The 17648-nt window shown below is 46.3% G+C and overlaps 1 protein-coding gene across 1 annotated transcript in view; it reads left to right on the top strand.

Moving 5' to 3' along the window:
- SHC3 (SHC adaptor protein 3) overlaps positions 1-17648 on the top strand; it is a 298918-nt gene that overhangs the window by 235562 nt on the left and 45708 nt on the right. Inside the window, exons 4-6 of the mRNA XM_033236864.1 lie at positions 134-253; positions 4117-4170; positions 10410-10461. Of these exons, the coding sequence (XP_033092755.1) occupies positions 134-253; positions 4117-4170; positions 10410-10461 (226 nt within the window). The remainder of the gene's footprint in view (positions 1-133; positions 254-4116; positions 4171-10409; positions 10462-17648) is intronic.

The following is a 17648-nucleotide window of genomic DNA, read 5'->3' on the forward strand; positions in this document are numbered from 1 at the left end:
TTTCACATTTTGTCTTCCTATGCCTAAGGAGGGAGGAACAATCAGTGAGAGTTTGGGGGTATGGCAAGCATCTACTTCCCCACCCTTTGAGATGGAAATGAAACAGCTAAAATAGTGCTCTTCAATTTCACAGCCTCCGAGCAAAATGCTGTCCAGCATCTTGGGAAAGAGCAACCTCCAGTTTGCGGGAATGAGCATCTCTCTGACCATCTCCACGGCCAGTCTGAACCTGCGAACTCCGGACTCCAAACAGGTACATGGGTGCTCAGATCCCCTGTTCCTGCCCACAGCCCCAGCTGATGAGTGTTGTGCAGGCGTCTTCCTTGCAGCTTTACTGAGCTCACATAGCAGATGTTTGTGTCACATTTTTACTAGAGTATGAAATTTGGCCACTTTGAAGGATCACCAAGAGAATGATAAATGAAACTGGCTCTCTTTAATTCTGCTTTTTATTTCTTTGGAGGATAATGCATGAAATCATTTGTTTACATGCAATGTAAAAACAGACAAACAAAAAACAGATGTGTGTGCAAAGTCTCTTCTTAATGTCCTTATCCTTATTTTTTTCTTTTACACCATATTTGATTTGTTTTACAGGCTATATTTTATTTTATTACCTTTGAAGTGGATAGCATGTCATGGTCTAATTGGTGATTTTTTTTTTTTTTATCCTTTAGTGGCTCATTGTTTTGGAGCATCTTGTAGTACATACTGTTGTAGGGGTAATGAGAAGCGGTGTTGTCTATGGAATAGCCAGTGTGGAATGAATTTGGAGCTGACTGAGACATCACAGCCACAGTGTTCATTAAGGCTAATTTTATTGAGGATGGTTGCATTCCTGCACAGTGTCTATCTTTTAGATTTCTCTGATCTAGTCATCATTAATTTCTTTAGCTGGAAAAATGGGTGTTTGAGTAGCTATTTTAGCTACCAACAAGGCACTTCTGAAGGTCAAATGAGGCGCAGGTGAAATACTTCACCAGTATCCAGTGGGGTGTGGAGTGTGGACTCCCCTTCCTTGCTGTGCTCTGGGTCAGCTTTTGGGGCTGGCAGTAGGAGCTGGAGCTTGAATGGGACCTCTCTATATAATACTATACCTGATTCCGACATTGTCACCAAGGATGCCCGCAGTGACCTTTATGTTACTATATATATTTCTATTGATTGACTTCCATATTCCCCAGGTTAGTGAGCAGCACCTTCAGCTTCGTTTATTCCCCCACCTGCTATCCAAGATGTTGAAATAAATCCTAGATCTAGCACAGAAATGGGAAGCAAAACCCAGGCTTTGTGTTGATATAACTAGATACCACTTCTCACTGCCTCCTGTTATCCTCACGGGACTGATAGATAATTCCTTGTGTCTTTTTATCTTAACTTGTCTAAGGGACTAGTTCACTAGCACTGGCGATTGTGGATTCTGAATATTCATCAGGCTCAGCCTTTCTCTGGCACGGCCTGAGGCTGAGCTGTTCATGAAGGCTTGTGGGCTGGGCTCACCTCTGCACTCTCCTTCATGCCTGGAGCTGTTCCTTTCCTATGTCTCCTGGACCTTTTGTTTGGTCCTCAGACTTCTTAAATCTGTGGGAACTTCTCCCTGAACTCCCCTCCCACCTCAGTAAAACAGAAAACAAACTAAGAGCTGCAGAATGAGACTGGGCTGGCCCTCTCTGTCCTGGAACATGGCAGCCGAAGCGGGTGTCCAGTTCATGTTTGCCTGCTCTTGGTTTGGGCGGATGGGGCAAAGTGGCAGGTTCTGAACACCCAGGGGACTGGTAGTTTGGTTGATGAGTGTGTGAAGGTTGGGTGGGGGGCAAGCACACAGGGTTCTGACTCTCCCTTCCAGCTGACTTCTGAGCCCAGCTGTAGCAAACTGAGAACAGCCTGGCTAGACACTCCCTTCTCCATCCGGTGAGACAGCAGCAAGACAACAGCCGCTCCCCTGTACAGAGTTCCAAGTGGAAATGAGACGCAACACCCTCAGGGCAAAACATGTGATTTAGGTCAATTAGCTCTAATTTTCTTACCCTGGTTTTCAATTTCTGTCTTACTCAAAGAGATAACATACAACCACAGAATAAGGCCCATGCATCATGTCGACCAAACATGACTTTCATTTTTTTTTCCAAATCATAGCTTCCAATTTAATTTCCAAACTTCAGTTTTAGACCTGCCTTATAAGCAAAAATGTAAAACTTTGGGAGCCATAGTTTATCATTTTCTGGTGATTGCTATTTTGTCATTGTTCTCTTAGGAGCCCTCTACCTTTGCGCCAGAGGGAAGATTCCAGAGAGCTGCAAAGGCCACTATTTTTAGTTTAACTCAGCTGGGGCTTGGGTGCAACCTATGTAGCCAGCCTCATTTTCTATTCACTTATGTACTCAGGGGTTTCTAGATCCTGAGGTGTTGTAAGTGCCGATAACCAAAGTAGGCATTTAAAACTATCTTATTTTCTATTATAATTCAATTATATTTTATTTCAAGTTTCACAGGAGCATGTTTGGACAAATCCCTGGGAAGTGTGATTATAGCCATGTAAATTCTAACTGACTGCCCGAGGACAGGGGCCCGAGGGGACTCTGCAGAACTGAACTTGGTTATGTTGGGATAGAGATGAGCTCTGTTCCCATCCCCAGAAATTTACTTCAATGTCATTACATTGTCTTTTAAAAGATAAAATTAGCGTGGAAGACTTACGTCGCTTCTGAAATTTCGGGCAGCTTCTAATTTACTCAGTGTCTACTAAATTCCACTGTACGCTGCAGTTTATAAAGCTAATGGAAATTGCCCATTTTAAAATTAACACGGATTGTCTGCTCTGGATTTCGCATTGATAAATTACAAGAGTGCTTTAGACAGTGCCGAGGTGAAATCTTGGACGCTGGCTTTCTAATTTATATGTACATGATACAAATGGGATAACATGGAAGACGGGCCACATTTCCCCCCATTCTAGCTGTGGGTTCTATATCGGAGACCCCAGTGTGTTTTTGGAAACATAATCTGTAAGTTGAGATGTTTTGGTGTGTGGGTGAGACAGGTTCCTTCTGGAAGAGGCATGGTTGTTAAGACCCTAGCCTCGGGGTGGGCCTCCCTGTCATAAGCGACTCAAGGTCAGACATAACCAGACCCACGCACATTTGTGTCTTTCCACAAGGTCAGACTTTCACTGAAGCTATTTTAGTAACAAAAACCATGAGCTACATGGAGTTCATTCCGTATCAGAGCTGTGGGCACATAGGCTGAAGCCACTCCCCAGGTCAGTCAATATTGCAAACCATACTTAAGAGTATACTTAATCAGTATATAAATGTTACAGATTGAACATTCCACAGCAAACCAAGTAACATTTAACATCAAGAGAAAAAGAGATAGGAGTAGGGGTTAATAAACCATTCTGGGGCAAGTGACGTGGACAAAGAGAGTGTCCTGGCTTGATCCAGATGGACAACAATGTCTTGCAAGGAAGAGTCTTTGATGTGGGCAGAGCCTTCACTGGCAGATGCTGGCTGCCCATCACCAGTGACAGCAAGATGGTGTATGTTAAGAAGGCTGTTTCAAGCTGGTGAAGTCCTCCTTTTTATGACCAAAGTCCTCTGGTAAGGACTGATAGTAAAAGAATATACCTTTTTATGTCCTTATCTTGTTGGGTGCCATCTTTATTCATTAGGCAAACATCTGGTACCTGTTGGCATGTTGCTTCTTGAAATGTAAGATGGAGTCTTTTTCTAAGATGGAGTCACTTATGTTAAGGGTGCTCTATACACACCCTGTGTTAGATCACAGCTCTGCTAATCACCAGCTGTCTTAATCTGAGCAAGCCACTTGACCCCTCTGGGTTCTGGCTTCTCCCCTGTAAAGTGGGATGGTGATAGTTCCCACATCACAGGCGGCAGCGAGGCTTCACGGACACTATTCTGGCAAAGCAGCTGGACAGCAGTCATCAGATTGTGAAAGGTGATCTATTGCTATTACTTTTATAATCATTATTTTTATATAGGTACCAATTTTCAGGAAAACATGTCAATTTGTAATACCTGCCAACAGACAGTTGCTTTTCCAAAATGTGGAAAGCGCGATAACAGCACATCTCGTTTCTTGTTTTGGGCCTGGCAGATCATAGCGAATCACCACATGCGGTCCATCTCCTTCGCCTCTGGGGGAGACCCGGTAAGTGCCCCTGGGGTTGGTCTCTTGCTCTTGTCGGGAATTTCTGAGAAGGGATCCCTGCTTCAAAAATACGCCTTGCAAGACACCGTCGAAAAAGTGACTTGTGATGCCAACACATTCCCCCTCCTGATTTCCATAAAAGGTCTTCTTGGCCATCATTTTATTTTTAGGGGAAACCTGTGACAAGGACCCCACCATTCGTTTTCATTTCATTAGCCAAAAGCTGTCAAAAATCCTGGAAGCACTGGCATTCTTACGAGGTGATGAAATAGTCCCCCCGGCCCCAGAGTTGCCGTGGGCTTCTCACGCTGTCACTCTGCTCTTGCCCTACTTTTTATTTTTTTATTTGACCTCCATATTAATATTTTAAGTCTGCCTGAAGAATGTCAATTTACTTAGTCTGCTCTATTCATAAGCATTTAAAATCAGCATTTTTCTCTCCCAGTGTAATACTGCAGCCTTTAATAGTTTGCTTTGCCAACAAGGAAGGAGTTGCAGAGAGAGAGAGAGTAAGAGGCAGACTCGAGAACAGAATGAGAATGTTCTATTTTTGCTTCACATCTTTAATGAAGAAGGCGGAATAACAAGGAAATTTGCTTCCCACATTTGGGCAGGAATGCTACAAAGGATGTCAGCATTCAGCTTCAGAGTGGCCATGTCATCTAAACTGTACTGTCATGAAGGTGAACTCAGAAAACCACCTCCCACTCCCAGGACGGAGTGGAATCCACACACAAACTGGCTGCTCACTGTGGACAGCCTGGGCCTGCAAAGAAACCAGGCAGGAAATTGGTCACAAAGGAGCGAGGCACAGAGGGCAAAGGGAAGAAAGCAAAGTCAGCCCTTTCCAGAAGTGAGGGGGAAGAAGGCTCACCCTCCAGAAAGTTCTCATCTTAATTTTCATGTGTCTGGGTAAAGTTTCCATCAGTTTGGAGAAAAGTTTTAAAATTAGGATAATGAGGGAGTTTTCCCTGGAGCTAAATTTATTCAATTGAAAAATGATCTTATATCCTAAGAAGACATCCTTTTTACTTTTTTAGTATTAAATAGCCTTTTAATATAAAATAATGTCCTAGAGGTGTGTTTTGTTATTATCACTGTTTTGCATTCTTTAGCCAAATTATGAGTAGGCAGTCTTCAGATGTTACATAAAAGTTTACTGGTCCAAGATGTCTTCGTCTCAAGGTTGAGGACCCTGTGTTTTACTAGCCCAAGTAGGGACTTTTCCCTGTGACTTTTCTACCTTTCTTTCCATACCCCTTCTACCTTGGAAACTGGATTAGAAAATTACCATTGGCACATTGGAAACCAAATTGAAGGAGCAATGTCAAAGTGGACTCCAGAGCCTTGACATTTCCAAAGGACAGTACAATTGGGCCACCAATCTCAGTAACAGGGAAGCGGTACTTCTTCCTGCCTTGCTGTGGCAGCTGCCAGAGGCAGGCATCATGGCCATGCTGGGCATCTCTCCTGCCTGGGCCAGCATGAGCTGCCATGAGAGGCTTGGACCCCGCTGCTTCTCAGCAACCCCATCTCAGACCCTTGAACCAAGAGCACTCTGCAGGGGAAGGGATTTGCCCACCCAACAGACGGTTATTTGCCCTGCTGTCTCTGCTTAATTGTCAAAGGATGGTCAGAGCACTATTTAGCCCTGAGACCTGCCATTCCATAGGGTCAAGTGGCTTGGGCTCTTTTGCATACTTGGGGTCTTCTTGTCAAAAGTCAACCACAATGGCTTTCCCTTCTTTTTTTTACTTCCCTTCCCTTGCTATGCTTTTCCTTTCTTTCTAATCCTTATAATTTCTTACATTTTATTGTAAGATGAAAGTCCTCATTGAGATGCATATTTAGAAAGTGGAAGTCTTCCCCAATTGAACTCATCCAATAGGGTCTCACTCTGTCGTCCAGGCTGGATGGAATGCAGTGGCGCCACCACAGCTTACTGCAGTCTTGACCTCCCGGATCCAAGTGATCCTCCCACCTCAGCCTCATAGGTAGCTGGGACTACAGGGACGCATCACCATGCCTGGCTAGTTTTTTTGTATTTTTAGTAGAGACAGGGTTTCACCATGTTGCCCAGGCTGGTCTCAAACCCTGGGCTTAAGTGATCCACCTGTCTTGGCCTCCCAAAGTACTGGGATTACAGGCATGAGCCACTGCACCTGGCCTAAGGTGCATTTCTTCAGATGCTGTCTATATGTATATGTCTACCTATTTCTTAACTAATTTGCAGTAGTTTTCAAATTGCTTGCCCCTTGTGATGTTTGCAACCATAGTTTCTTAAATTTGGAGGATAACCCAGTTTTGACATATAAAAGGCAGATGTCTTGTACATCTGCATTAATAGCTTCCTTCAAGAACTCGCCTTAAACCTGTCTTAATGTTGATATTATGAGTGAAAACACACGTATCTAGGTCGTTGGGAGCCAATTACATTGGTTTGTGTCAAAACTATTTTATTTTCAGGATGCACATAGGACTATACTCTTTTTTTTTTCAGATTTCTTTATCACCTCTTATTTTTTTAAAAAAATTAGAAACATTAGTAATCCTTAAAGTAATCCACAACCTGTTATATTTTCTGTGATTTCTTTTTTCTGGTTTATAAAATGTCATAACACAGGACAGGAAGCCTGGTTACTTTCCATTTTAACCAATCCAAATGCATTTTATATTGTACATGAGATTACATTCCAAATTGATTTGTAACCATGAATTTAGCACATTATAACTGGTAGACATTTTTAATAAAGCTGACAATTCTATGTTCTAGTCCTTGTTCTCCTGCTAAGTGTACATGTCACTTAATGACTTAGTGCCTCAGTTTACCCATTAGGAAAATGGTATTTTGAACTAGCAAGCAAGATAGACTAGAAAACTTTATTAATTCCCCTTTAAAAAGGGTATGCTGTAATTATAATCTACTGTAATTAGCAGTGTTAAAAGACCACCCCAAGAATGGCAGAACAATGGCCAGGCTCAGGGGTTCTTGGGGAGTGGGAACAGGGATAGAACAGATGCAGAACAGCACTTTGCAGCTCTGTCTTTGGAACTTAGTGTGCTTCCTGATGACAAGAACATTGTTTTGAATGGTAATATATTTGCCTGCTCTGCCAGAAAAGGATCAATATTGGCATCAGAAAAGCTTGGCCATTGACCATCTGAGAGACAGGGACATATTATGTCTCTCTATTGTCCCTCTTTACCCAACTTTGAGCCAGAGTAAGAATGCAAAAAAAAATTCCTTGTATTCATTACTAATGCTGACTCTAATTTTGTTACCTGAATATGTGCAAAAATAAATTAAAAATAAACTTCTTAATGTTTATACTTTTTAGTTAACTCTAACCCCTACTTAAATTTGAAAGTCAAATACAAGTAAACATTGTAAGGCCAATGACATTCAATGTAATATTGCTTTGCTATGGTGGACAAAGTTTGCTGAAACTAAATCTCCATTCTCAATGTGATGCTGGCCTGGCCACCATGGGGCAGAATTTTTTCAGTTCAATGTCTCTCCATTACCATGGCACCTGGATGACTCAATTCTTCCACTAATTTCTTCTATTCAAGGAAAAACTTCAGTTGTACATCATGTACAAATGTAATGTCAATTTGCTTTATGTGGGCAGAGGAATCTACCCTGTGTCCTTTTCTTTCTAATTATTTGAAAACCTAGTACTCATAATGTTGGAAACCCAGATGCAAATCCTGGCATTGAGATTGTATGCAGAACTTGATAACACAGTGGTCATCTAAATGATCCCACATACTGTTGTATTAATTTTTAAGATAATCATGGAAATGAAAATGAAAATTTTTTCAAACGCTGGTGACATCTCAGACACTGGAGAAGGCACCTGTCCAACCCTAGGGTTCCATGAATTTCAGCTTGAGAAACACTGGTGCTCTCTTAGATGCTCTCTAAGGATCCTTCTGACATTCATGTCTCGTGAGTTCAGGAAGTGTCTATGATTACAAGCTGTCATCCTTGTTTTTGCCAATAACTTCAGATTCTGACCAGATCCCCCTTGATGGAAATGACCAGAAGCCAGTTTGACCAGGTGGACAATCTTTCACTTCCCTTCCCTAGTCAACCTGTGAATACACCAGGGAACAGTGTCCTGAGCAGAAAAGAAAACAACTTAGCTGAGCCACACCCTGCAGAGTGACGGGGGAAACAACACCATTATCTCAAGAGCTGCTGGAAGAATTCTACACCGGTGTGGTCTTGTTGGGCTGTGTAAGATCCAGCGGGATGGGGTGTGGAGAAGTGCCCAGCACCACCCACCTGATTCTACAGCAGATGTCCCACAACAGTGACATGGCCGCCCCATACTGACTCTCTCCCTCATCCCTCTCTCCTTGGAGAGCTTTTGTAGGGCACTGTTGAGAAAGGGGATGTCTCCTTTGCCCATAGAAAAAACAGTGGAGCAAGTCACAACAGAGCCTTTAGGTACTGGCAACATCGGGAGTGTATCAATAAGCTGGTGAAGCCCTTCAAAGCAGTAACATATGGGAAATGTCTGCTAAAATGGGGTAGACTTTTACCAGTTGCCCCATGGAGTCTTGAATGTTGAAAATATCAGCTTTGCAGAGGAGTCTTTTCTGCTTTCAAGAGTTGAGCTAGGCCGGGCGCGGTGGCTCAAGCCTGTAATCCCAGCACTTTGGGAGGCTGAGACGGGCGGATCACGAGGTCAGGAGATCGAGACCATCCTGGCTAACACGGTGAAACCCCGTCTCTACTAAAAAATACAAAAAACTAGCCGGGCGAAGTGGCGGGCGCCTGTAGTCCCAGCTACTCGGAGGCTGAGGCAGGAGAATGGCATAACCCCAGGAGGCGGAGCTTGCAGTGAGCTGAGAACCGGCCACTGCACTCCAGCCGGGGCGACAGAGCGAGACTCCGTCTCAAAAAAAAAAAAAAAGGGTTGAGCTAATTATTGGTTCCTCTGCTTATTTGTTAATGAATTAAAATGCACGTGGTTGCCTTGGTCTACTTTTGAGGTTATCATTTTCCCTGTGCACTGATTATGTGAGAAGGCAGGCAAAGAAACTCACATTTCATACAGAAGGATGAGACTTCTCAGTAGAGCTCATATTTTTAAAACATATTAAAGTATTAAGATCATTGTGTATACCCAAGAAGAAAATAACCATTATATCTCATCCACTATGAAGGCAGCATTTGCAGTCAGCCTTTGAACATCCACTCTGGTTTTCTTCTAGCCTAGCAGTTCTCAAAGTGTGGCCCCCAGAGCAACAGCAGCTAGAAACTTGTCAGAAATGCAAATTTTGAGCCCTTACCCCAGAACTACTACCGAATTGGAAACTCAGGGATATGGCTCAGCATTCTATTTTAACAAGCCCTGCAGGGGATTCTGATACCAGCTCAAATTGGACAACCACTGGTGTAGACAAAGCTGAGAGCAGTGGTTCTTAACTTGTGGTTCACGTTACAGTCACCTAGGGAGCATCTAAAAACTAATGCGCAGGCTTCACATCCAAACCAATGAAATCGGATTGTCTGTACGTTGGGACGCAGGTATCAATGTTTTTAAAGCTTCTTGGGTGATTGAACATGCCTTTTCTCCTTGCTGCTCAAAGTGTGAGTGGACTTCTAACCAGCTCCCGTGGGATACTGAGACACTGCGGCCTCAGTATACGTGGAAGCTGGTTAGAAGTGCAGGACCTCAGATCCTACCCCAGACCTGCTGAGTCAGAGTCTGCAATGTGAGCCCTCTGGGTGGTTACTACCCACGTTATATAGTTTGAGTCTTCTGTGGGCTGTTTCTTAGGCAGCATTTGATTCTTTTTTTTTTTTTTTTTTTTGAGGCGGAGTCTCGCTCTGTCGCCCGGGCTGGAGTGCAGTGGCCGGATCTCAGCTCACTGCAAGCTCCGCCTCCCGGGTTTACGCCATTCTCCTGCCTCAGCCTCCCGAGTAGCTGGGACTACAGGCGCCCGCCACCTCGCCCGGCTAGTTTTTGTATTTTTAGTAGAGACGGGGTTTCACCGTGTTCGCCAGGATGGTCTCGATCTCCTGACCTCGTGATCCGCCCGTCTCAGCCTCCCAAAGTGCTGGGATTACAGGCTTGAGCCACCGCGCCCGGCCGGCAGCATTTGATTCTTTAGCTGTTTGGTGGTTGAGTCCTTCTAAGCTCACTGGTTTGTGCCCTGTGCCCCTCACTGTGTGTTCTCTCACTTGTGACTAGTGATATAGACATCTCTTTCTTCTTTAACAGGACACAACTGACTATGTTGCATATGTGGCTAAGGACCCTGTTAATCGCAGAGGTAAGAAGTGCTTGACCCCTATAGTCTCTCATTTGTGTATAGCCAGCCTTCACATTCTATACGAGCTGGTCCTCATTATCTCAGCCCCTCCCGACCAATGAGCAGTGCCATCTTGTATTACTAAGGATGAATGAGGTTTGCAAGGATTGTAGATCGCCTGGCTGAGTTAGGAGGGACTGGACCTCACTGACCACCAAACACACACCTGTATCCAGATAGCTGGTTTGGTACAATTGATTTACACACAAACAGCCCCTGCCCGTATTCTGACGGTGGCCTCGGTTACACCTGGAAGACCACCTGCTGCCCATCCTCCTGCCCAGCTTCAGCTCCTGGTGTGTGTCCGGTGCCCAGTAAGCCACACAGAGCTACTTCACTCTGCCCTGCCAGCCCTAGAGGCCGGTGCCCAAGCTCAGGTGCTGTCTGCTTATACCCCTTTCAGCTTCTAAGTCCTTAGGCACAGGCTGGATGGGGGGAGTCATTTATAAAGCCAAAGCCCATTGGATGGTAGCATGGCTGGGGTGGGTGGGACTGACCAAGGTGCACTACCCTGGGATCCCAGGCAGCTACTGATGCACCACACCACGGCTGCAATTTAAAACTCACTAATGAAATAACAAATGGAATTAATAACAGCACAAAACAGCACTTCCTTCCACGAGCCCCCTACCCCAGGTACCAACTCAGATTTTCTAGTTTGCTTTGCGTAATTTTTATCCATATACATACACTCTCTTTTTAACATTTTCATACAAATGAGATCCTAATATTCTGTTTTGCTACTTACCCTCCAATGCTGTATGTTGGACATATTTTTAAGGTAGTCCACACAGAACAGATGAACTGATCCTTGATGTGGCTCTATGGAGAACCTTCCCCCACGCCACTGCCTGGGGAGCTTAAAGAAATCTCAATGCTCGGGCCTCAGAGAGTGGGGCCCAGACAACATTTTCTAAAAGCTCTTCGGGTGTTTCCAAGGTACCGCCAAGGCTGGGAAATAAGCCTTAGGTCCAGATCCTGAAGGAGTTTAGCCCTGAGTCATTGACTTGGTTTCTCGGGGGCAAACCAAGAGTACTTTCTGCCCACAATACAGTTCCTGTCCAGTGGCATGGGAATCAGGATTGATTCCACATGTCCCGTGGCTGCCTCACCAGACTCTCTCAGGTTTGCATGCAGTGATATTGTGAAGACAAGTGCCAGACCTGTGATGCAGAAAAGGATCTCCACCATTTTTGGTGCTTGAGGGCACCACCAACACAGGGGCCCTTTTATGGACTGAATGTTCATGTCACCCCCAAATTTACATGTTAAAATAGAACCCCCCAATATGATGGTATTGCATTAATTAAAGGCCCCAGTTGAAGGTGGTGTCTTTGGGAGGTCATTAGGTCATGAGGGGGAAGCCTTATGAATGGGTTTGGTGCTTCTGTCAAAGAGACCTCAGAGAGCTCCCTCACCCTCTTTCCACCCGTGCAAGGACACAGCAAGCAAGCGCCGTCTGCAAACCAGGAAGAGGGCCCTCACTAGACACCAAGTCTGCTGGCACCTTCCAGCCTCCAGAACTGTGAGAAACAAATGTCTGTTGTTGAAGTCACCCAGGCTGTGGTGTTACAGCAGTCCCAGCTGACTAAGACAGGCCCTTTGTTTGAGACAGCTAGTGTGAGATCCTCACTCTGTACTTCCACCTATCTATGGCCTGTAATAAACTACTTCAAGCTTAGTGGCTTCACAATAACCATTTTATTATAATAGAATGTGGGTCAGGAATTCAGGCAAGTGTCAGCTGGTCAGTTCATCTGCCCAAGTGGCATCGACAGGGGTCACCAAGTGGTCTTTAGCCAGAGAGTCTGGGCTGGTCTAGAAGGTCCGAATTGGCTTTGCTTCCACACCTGGGACCTTGGCAAAGATAACTAGAGGCTCAGCCCCCTCCATGGAGTCTCAGAGACTCTCCAAGTGGCCCCTTCAGCCCTCTAGGAAGCAGGGCTTTCTATGTGGCAGCTATAGGTTCCATGAGACCCAGAGTAGATGCTTCCAGTGCTCGGAAAGGCCAGGCTCAGCTTCACTTCTGCCATAGATTTACCAGTCACAACTGTCGGCCAGGCACGGTGGCTCATGCCTGTAATCCCAACACTTTGGGAGGCTGAGGCGGGCAGATCATGAGGTCAGGAGATCGAGACCAGCCTGGCTAACATGGTGAAACCCCCATCACTACTAAAAATACAAAAATAAGCCGGGCGTGGTGGCATGCACCTATAGTCCTAGGTACGTGGGAGGTGGAGGCAGGAGAATCACTTAAACCTGGGATGCAGAGGTTGCAGTGAGCCAAGATCATGCCACTGCACTCCAGCCTGGTGACAGAGTGAGACTCCATCTCAAAAAAAAAAAAAAAAAAGCTGTCACAGCCAGTTCAGACTCAAGGGGAAGGAAGCCACATGTACTCTTCAAGGAAAGGGTGTCAAGGAATTTGCAGCCATCTTTATCCCTCACCCCTCCTTTCACCATGTATGAGGAGGCCCAGCCCTACCAGATGACAGTGTGGGCAGGGAAGGTGGGTCTAGCTGCATCCCTCCAGCAGCGCAGCTGTGAGTATGTTCTGCTCCATCTCATCAGTGTTCTTAACAGGATGACTTCCTCCATGAAGGAGCCAGTGGCAGGGCTTTCTCCCAACTGCTCTGTTTTCTTTCTTCCTCCCCTAAGCCATGTAGAGAGGGGTTAATTTAGGAAGATTGGCCTCTACCACTGGGCAGAGTAGCAAGAAATTCTGGGTGTGAATGTTCTTATTTGGGCTCTTAAATGTCCAAGTCCCCACACAGGGGCTCCTAGGCCTATGTGTATGAGCTGACCTTGTAGTGTTGTGGCTACAGGCACAGCCCCTAAAGACCATCAGGGACAGAACGCATCCTGGAAAGTCTTCTGTAAAATTTTACGGCAGGAGGTGAATTTTCTGAGGGATGGATGTTTCCCACATTTGGCTATTATGAGCAGTGTTTTTACAAACAAAGCCAGACTCTGTGCTTTACATACCATGCCTATGCTGAACATATTTTTCCAGCCCTGGCCTCTGCCTGAAAGCCAGCTCCACTTGGGTGTCTCACAGGCCTCTCAAACGTAGGCAGTCACAGACAATTCCAGCACTTTCATCCTGTGGAGCACCTGCTGGTCTCTATCAACAGCAACCCCTCCCCGACTTCCCCACTTCTCTGCCTTCTTTCCTTCATCTGCACCTGGTGGCAAAGCCTTCCGTCTTACCAGTTCTTGCTACTGCCCTGCTGCCCCCTGACAGGCTCCATAATTAATCATCAGGTCACTCTATGCCCGCTCTTCCTCTCTAAAGTTTTTTTATCCACATGGCAGCCAGAAGGATCCTCTTAAAATGGTGCAATCTTGTTCCTCCTCTGCTCACTCCAAATAAAATGTCCCATTCCCCCAACCCCCACAGGACCCTCTGTGACCTCACTCCCACTCCATCCCGTCTCGCTTCCTATGATCCCCTCTCCCTGCCACTCCAGCTACACTGGCTTCCGGGTCTTCCTTGACCCTGACAGTGCCAAGTAAGTTTTTGCCTCGTGGTCCCTGTGCCTGGCCTTCTACCACTGGCCTTCCTGGACTTCTCTCCCTGACTCCCTTCAGGCATCTTCTCCAGTGCCACCTCTGGGGCTGCCTCCCTTGATCATCCTGTTTACCATCCTACACCAACCGTCTTCCAGCACGTCTTCCACCACCATCCTCCACCACGTCCTCTACCACATCCTACACCACTGTCCTCCACCACGTTCTCTACCACCATCCTCCACCACGTCCTCTACCACATCCTACACCACTGTCCTACACCACATCCTCTAACATGTCCTACACCACCCTCCTCTGCCACTGCCCTCCACCATGTCCTCCACCACATCCTCTACTATGTCCTCCATCACTGCCCTCCTCCACCGTCCTCCACCATGTCCTCCACCACCATCCTCCACCACGTCCTCTACCACATTCTCCACCACCATCCGCCACCACCATCCTCCACCACGTCCTCTACCACATCCTACACCACTGTCCTCCACCACGTCCTCTAACACGTCCTACACCACCCTCCTCTGCCACTGCCCTCCACCATGTCCTCCACCACATCCTCTACCATGTCCTCCATCACTGCCCTCCTCCACCGTCCTCCACCATGTCCTCCACCACCATCCTCCACCACCATCCTCCACCACCGTCCTCCACCACATCCTCTACCACTCTCCTCTACCACCTCCTAACACCATCATCTTCCACTACTGTCCTCCACCATGTCCTCCACCATGTCCTAACAACACCATCCTCCACCACATCCTCTAACACATTCTCCACCACCATCCTCCACCACATCCTCCACCACATCCTCTACCATGTCCTACACCACCATCCTCCGCCACCGTCCTCCACCATGTCCTCCATCACTGTCCTCTGCCACCATCCTCCACCATGTCCTCCACCACCATCCTCCACCACATCCTCTACCACATCCTCTACCACTGTCCTACACCACGTCCTCTACCACGTCCTACACCACCATCCTCCGCCACCGTCCTCCACCATGTCCTCCATCACTGTCCTCTGCCACCATCCTCCACCATGTCCTCCACCACCATCCTCCACCACCATCCTCCACCACATCCTATACCACTGTCCTCCACCACCTCCTAACACCGTCATCCTCCACTACTGTCCTCCACCATGTTCTGCACCAACGTCCTCCACCACATCCTACGCCATGTCCTCCACCACCGTCCTCCACCACATCCTACACCGTGTCCTCTACCACATCCTCCACCACCACCCTCCACCACATCTTCCACCACCATCCTCCACCACGTCCTACACCACCATCCTCCACCATCGTCCTCCACCATGTTCTACACCACTGTCCTCCACCACATCCTACACCATGTCTTCCACCACCATCCTCCACCACCGTCCTCCACCATGTCCTATGCCACCATCCTCCACCACCATCCTCCACCACGTCCTATGCCAGCATCCTCTACCACCACCCTCCATCTTCTTTGTTTTACATTGTCTTCCTTGCTGTGTTCATGTCCTAGGGCTGTTATAACAAAATGTCACAAACTAGGTGGCCTGAAACAACAGAAACTGATTCTTTCACCATTCCAGAAGCCAGGAGTCTGAAGTCAGGCAACAGCAGAGCCATACTCTAGGGGAGACTCCTTCCAGCTTCTGGTGGCCCAGCCATTCCTTGGCTTGTGGTAGCATCACTCCTCTCCCTGCCTCCCCTTCCTGTGTGTTTGGGCCCGTCTTCTTGTCTATTATAAGGACATTTGTCCTTGGATTTAGAGCCCTCCCCAATCCAGAATAATCTCATCTCAAGATCCTTAACCACACCTGTAAAAACTCTTTTCCACAGGTTCCAGATGGTCAGGGGGCATGACTTTTGTGGGGGGCACCCTTCAATTCACTACAGAGGTGTATTTTTATTTATTTATTTATTTTCAGTGTCCACTGAAACTGTCCCTAGATCCTAGGGCAGGGCCTTATGCACAGTAGATGCTCAAAAAATGTCTGCTAAGTAGAGTCTTCAGTAAATATTTTGTACATTTTTTGCGTGTGTGCTCTCGTCCAAGAATTTCCCTAGGGTATGTACCTGGAGGTCAAATCACTGTTTTGGACATCTTCTACTTTTCTGAAATGGTCATTCTACTTTATAATTCCACGGGTAGTATACGAGGTCTCCTTTTGTTCAACAATTGACAGTTTTAGACTTTTAAATTCCCACAAATCTGATGGGTGCAAAATACTATATCCTTATTACTTTAATTTGCCCTATCTGGGGCTAGGACATGTACTAAGAAACTCATCATAGCAGAGTGGCTGAATGTTGGATTTCTTATTCTTCTGTGATTAAAAAAAAGAAAGAAAACTGGATCAATTCAGAGTGCATGGCTACATTGAATAAACAAACTAAGGTTGTCTGACCAGTCTGAGATTGAGAAACCCTCATCTCTCTGGTAGAATTCATTCGTTTTTGATACTCCTTTTAAGGAGTGTGGGTTATCAGCTCACTAAGAGGAAAAGATAGCCAATCTTATTTAGCAGGACTTTTCCTCGTTTGAGTAATGACTTCAAGTGTCTTCAAGGCTCCCCATTCCCTGGCCAGCTGCTCTAGAATGTGGCTGGATCAGAGGCTACTGGTGTCTGGATGAGTGGCCACTGGAGAACCCCAGATGGACTGTGGGAGCCAAGCCACCCTGGAGAGGCTGATAGACAGCACCTGGGACCTGTGAACTGTGGGGCTGGGGTGTGGCTTCCTGAAAGTGGGGCATCGATCCCGAGAAGTTTTTTGCCTTGGCTTGGGCAGGGTCTCGCTGTTCATGCAAAGCTTGCCGAGGCAGTGGCCTATGCCAGAAGTGTGCAAACAGCCCACTGTGTGGGACATGAAGGCTAGAGCGTTGGCTCACAGTTCTAATCTGGAAACTGAGGATGATCTTAGTCCATAATAGCAGAGGAAGGGCACAATGGCTGTGCAGCAGGCAGGGCTCTCTGCTGCCAGCCCACGTACTGGGACGTGGGGTGCAGCGGCGAAGCGAAGTGGGTTCTCAGCTTGTGTGAACTAGTTTTAACTAAACTAAACCTCTCAGAGAGAAACTGTACATTAGGGATTATACTCATCATGGCAGCTCAAACAAATAAGAAAGAAATGGAAGAGCTGGCTGGGCATGGTGGCTCATGCCTGTAATCCCAGCATATTATCACTTGAGGCCAGGAGTTCGAGACCAGCTTGGCCAACATGGTAAAACCTGTCTTTACTAAAAATTAGCTGGGCATGGTGGTGGGTACCAGTAATCCCACCTACTAGAGAGGCTGAGGCAGGAGAATGGCTTGAACCCGGGAGGCTGAGGTTGCAGTGAGCCAAGATCACACCATTGCACTCCAACCTGGGTGATAAGAGCGAAACTCCATCTCAAAAAACAAACAAACAACAAGACATGGAAGAGCTGGTAACATTTACTTCCATTTTGAAAACTTCACAGGCTGCATTTCACAGTAAAAACACTGATCATCTACTCATGTAAAGTAAGAACTCAGTCCTTCCACATTCAAAGTGATTAAGAAATGTATTTCCAGGATGGAAAGATGAATTTTTATCCATCGGAATAACAATGGATCACACCTAATGTGGTTATGTCTTGAGATAC

This window comes from Trachypithecus francoisi, unplaced genomic scaffold, assembly GCF_009764315.1.
Source record: "Trachypithecus francoisi isolate TF-2019V2 unplaced genomic scaffold, Tfra_2.0 Lachesis_group16, whole genome shotgun sequence".
Lineage (NCBI taxonomy): Eukaryota > Metazoa > Chordata > Mammalia > Primates > Cercopithecidae > Trachypithecus > Trachypithecus francoisi.